Below are 1,962 nucleotides of genomic sequence, written 5' to 3'. Positions count from 1 at the left end.
AAAAAATAATAATAAAAAAAAAATCTAAGATACCACCATGATTATATAAAGTTTCCTTCTCCTTCAATAAGGTATCACCATGATTATCTCTCTAGTTTTCTTCTCCTTCAAAATTATGGCTCATACTAACCATAATCTCAAAATTTCCAGGGTAAAAATAATTAGTCTAACATTTAAATGGGAAAAGGATGATGACATAAAAAATAGATGTATTAGTATGCTTGATGGGCACTGCACAAAGTGTAGAATGGAGCCAAGTGTGACAAAGGCTAGATGAAATGCTGGAATATGTGCCATTTGGTCCAGAGAAAACTCTGATGGGTTCCTCCGGGAACACACTGATTATAAATCAGGGAGTAATGCTGTTGAGCAATAACAATAAGTTAAATGTTGACCTCAGACTACACATATGTGCCACAAACACAACTTCACGTTACTTTATTGTCAGTAATCGTACCCATAAGAATACTGATTCAACTTTAATAACAACCAAGAGGAGGTAAGCATGTTTTTTATTCTACAGAAATGGCCTTTCATGAGTAAACTAAATGTACATGTCCCAGTTTCACCATCCCTTTGAAAATGTAAATAAAATGCATTCACATTATACCCTCCACCATCCTTCCCACTCAGATTCCACTATTATTCTTCTAAGTAACAGTTTTGCTAGTTAAATCAGAGGACTAAAATTCATCTTAAGAATTTTTTTAAGTTAGAAAGTCATTTTTGACTCATACCTTGTGTATTGAGGTAATAATGTTTCCACAATGGTCTTAATTTGTGCTTTCCACCAACATCCCAAATCGTAAACTTCAAATTTTTGTATTCCACGGTTTCCACATTAAAACCTGTTTTGTCAAAACATTACTTTTATATTGTACTTATATTTAACAATGAATGACACATCAAACAAAAGCAAATCCCTGTTTATATTTTTGAGATAGCAATCGTCTGCTATAGCAATAGCTACTGAAGCCAAACCAACTTTGGGAAATGTCTACCTTTAATGCTAGACCTCTACAGTTTCACCAGGGTCCTCAGGACCTGGAGTCCATATACCTGCCAGCTCTGTACCACTGCTACCTCCTCATTCCTAATGTCAGTCAGATTCTGTAAGCTTTTATTCCACCCAACTGCCCCATCAACATTTAGTCCTCTGCAATGTCACCATGCATATTTCAGCCCCCAAAACCATGATCTCATTGTTTGTGTCTTAGAGCCAGGAAAGGAAACCTGTATAACAATATCACACTCAGAATTCAGCTAGCTACAAGCTAGTTGGCTGTCAGTATTCAAACTTACCAATTGTTGGAATAGGCTGCATGAACTCATCTTGTTTTAATTTGAATAAAATAGTAGTTTTTCCAGCACCATCTAATCCTAATGTAACTACTCGGATTTCCATTTTGGGTCCAATATGAACTCTGTTGTCCTGCAGTTTTGGAAAAACTGAAGTCAGAATAAGACAATATTCATGCTTTTTGTTTTCTATTTGTTTTTTAACCATGTTGAGTGACAGACCTTATCTGTCTAATCTCCAAGTGCATGCACACACATGTAAATATCACAGAGAAATTTAATACCTAAAAAAGTGATAATTAAGAATAAAGACCACCATTAAATTTCAAGAAATATTTGTTAAAAATATAATATTGGTATATATTTTCCCAGATGTATTCCACATTGGATAAGAAGCATAAAAAAATTTACTTTTCTTTTTTTGTTTATTTTTCTGTGCTAGAAAACAACTCAGGGCCTCATCCTGTAACAAAAAACAAACAATATATCTCAACTCTCCAAACATGCTTCTGAAAACAGTATTAAACAAGTAATACAACTATTATTTTTCATTGGCCATATGTTATGGAAAGCTTTCACTTTAATATATACTGGCAAAACTATTTTGATAATTTATCATCTGTGGACCACGATTTAACTGATCTGTTAGATTTTAGATCATTT

At 33.6% G+C, this 1,962-nt stretch overlaps 1 protein-coding gene across 2 annotated transcripts in view; it reads right to left on the bottom strand.

Moving 5' to 3' along the window:
- Nucleotides 1-1,962, bottom strand: part of Trim23 (tripartite motif containing 23) — a 30,206-nt gene that overhangs the window by 6,934 nt on the left and 21,310 nt on the right. For both annotated transcript variants that reach the window (XM_005366580.2, XM_026788973.1), the window contains exons 8-9: nucleotides 1,303-1,432; nucleotides 738-848 (exon numbers count right to left, since the gene is read on the bottom strand). In XM_005366580.2, the coding sequence (XP_005366637.1) occupies nucleotides 738-848; nucleotides 1,303-1,432 (241 nt within the window). The remainder of the gene's footprint in view (nucleotides 1-737; nucleotides 849-1,302; nucleotides 1,433-1,962) is intronic.

This window comes from Microtus ochrogaster, unplaced genomic scaffold (genome assembly GCF_000317375.1).
Source record: "Microtus ochrogaster isolate Prairie Vole_2 unplaced genomic scaffold, MicOch1.0 UNK11, whole genome shotgun sequence".
In the NCBI taxonomy this organism is placed as follows: Eukaryota; Metazoa; Chordata; class Mammalia; order Rodentia; family Cricetidae; genus Microtus; species Microtus ochrogaster.
The sequence above is the reverse complement of the archived record's forward strand: the minus strand, read 5'-3'. Positions and strand labels throughout refer to the sequence as shown.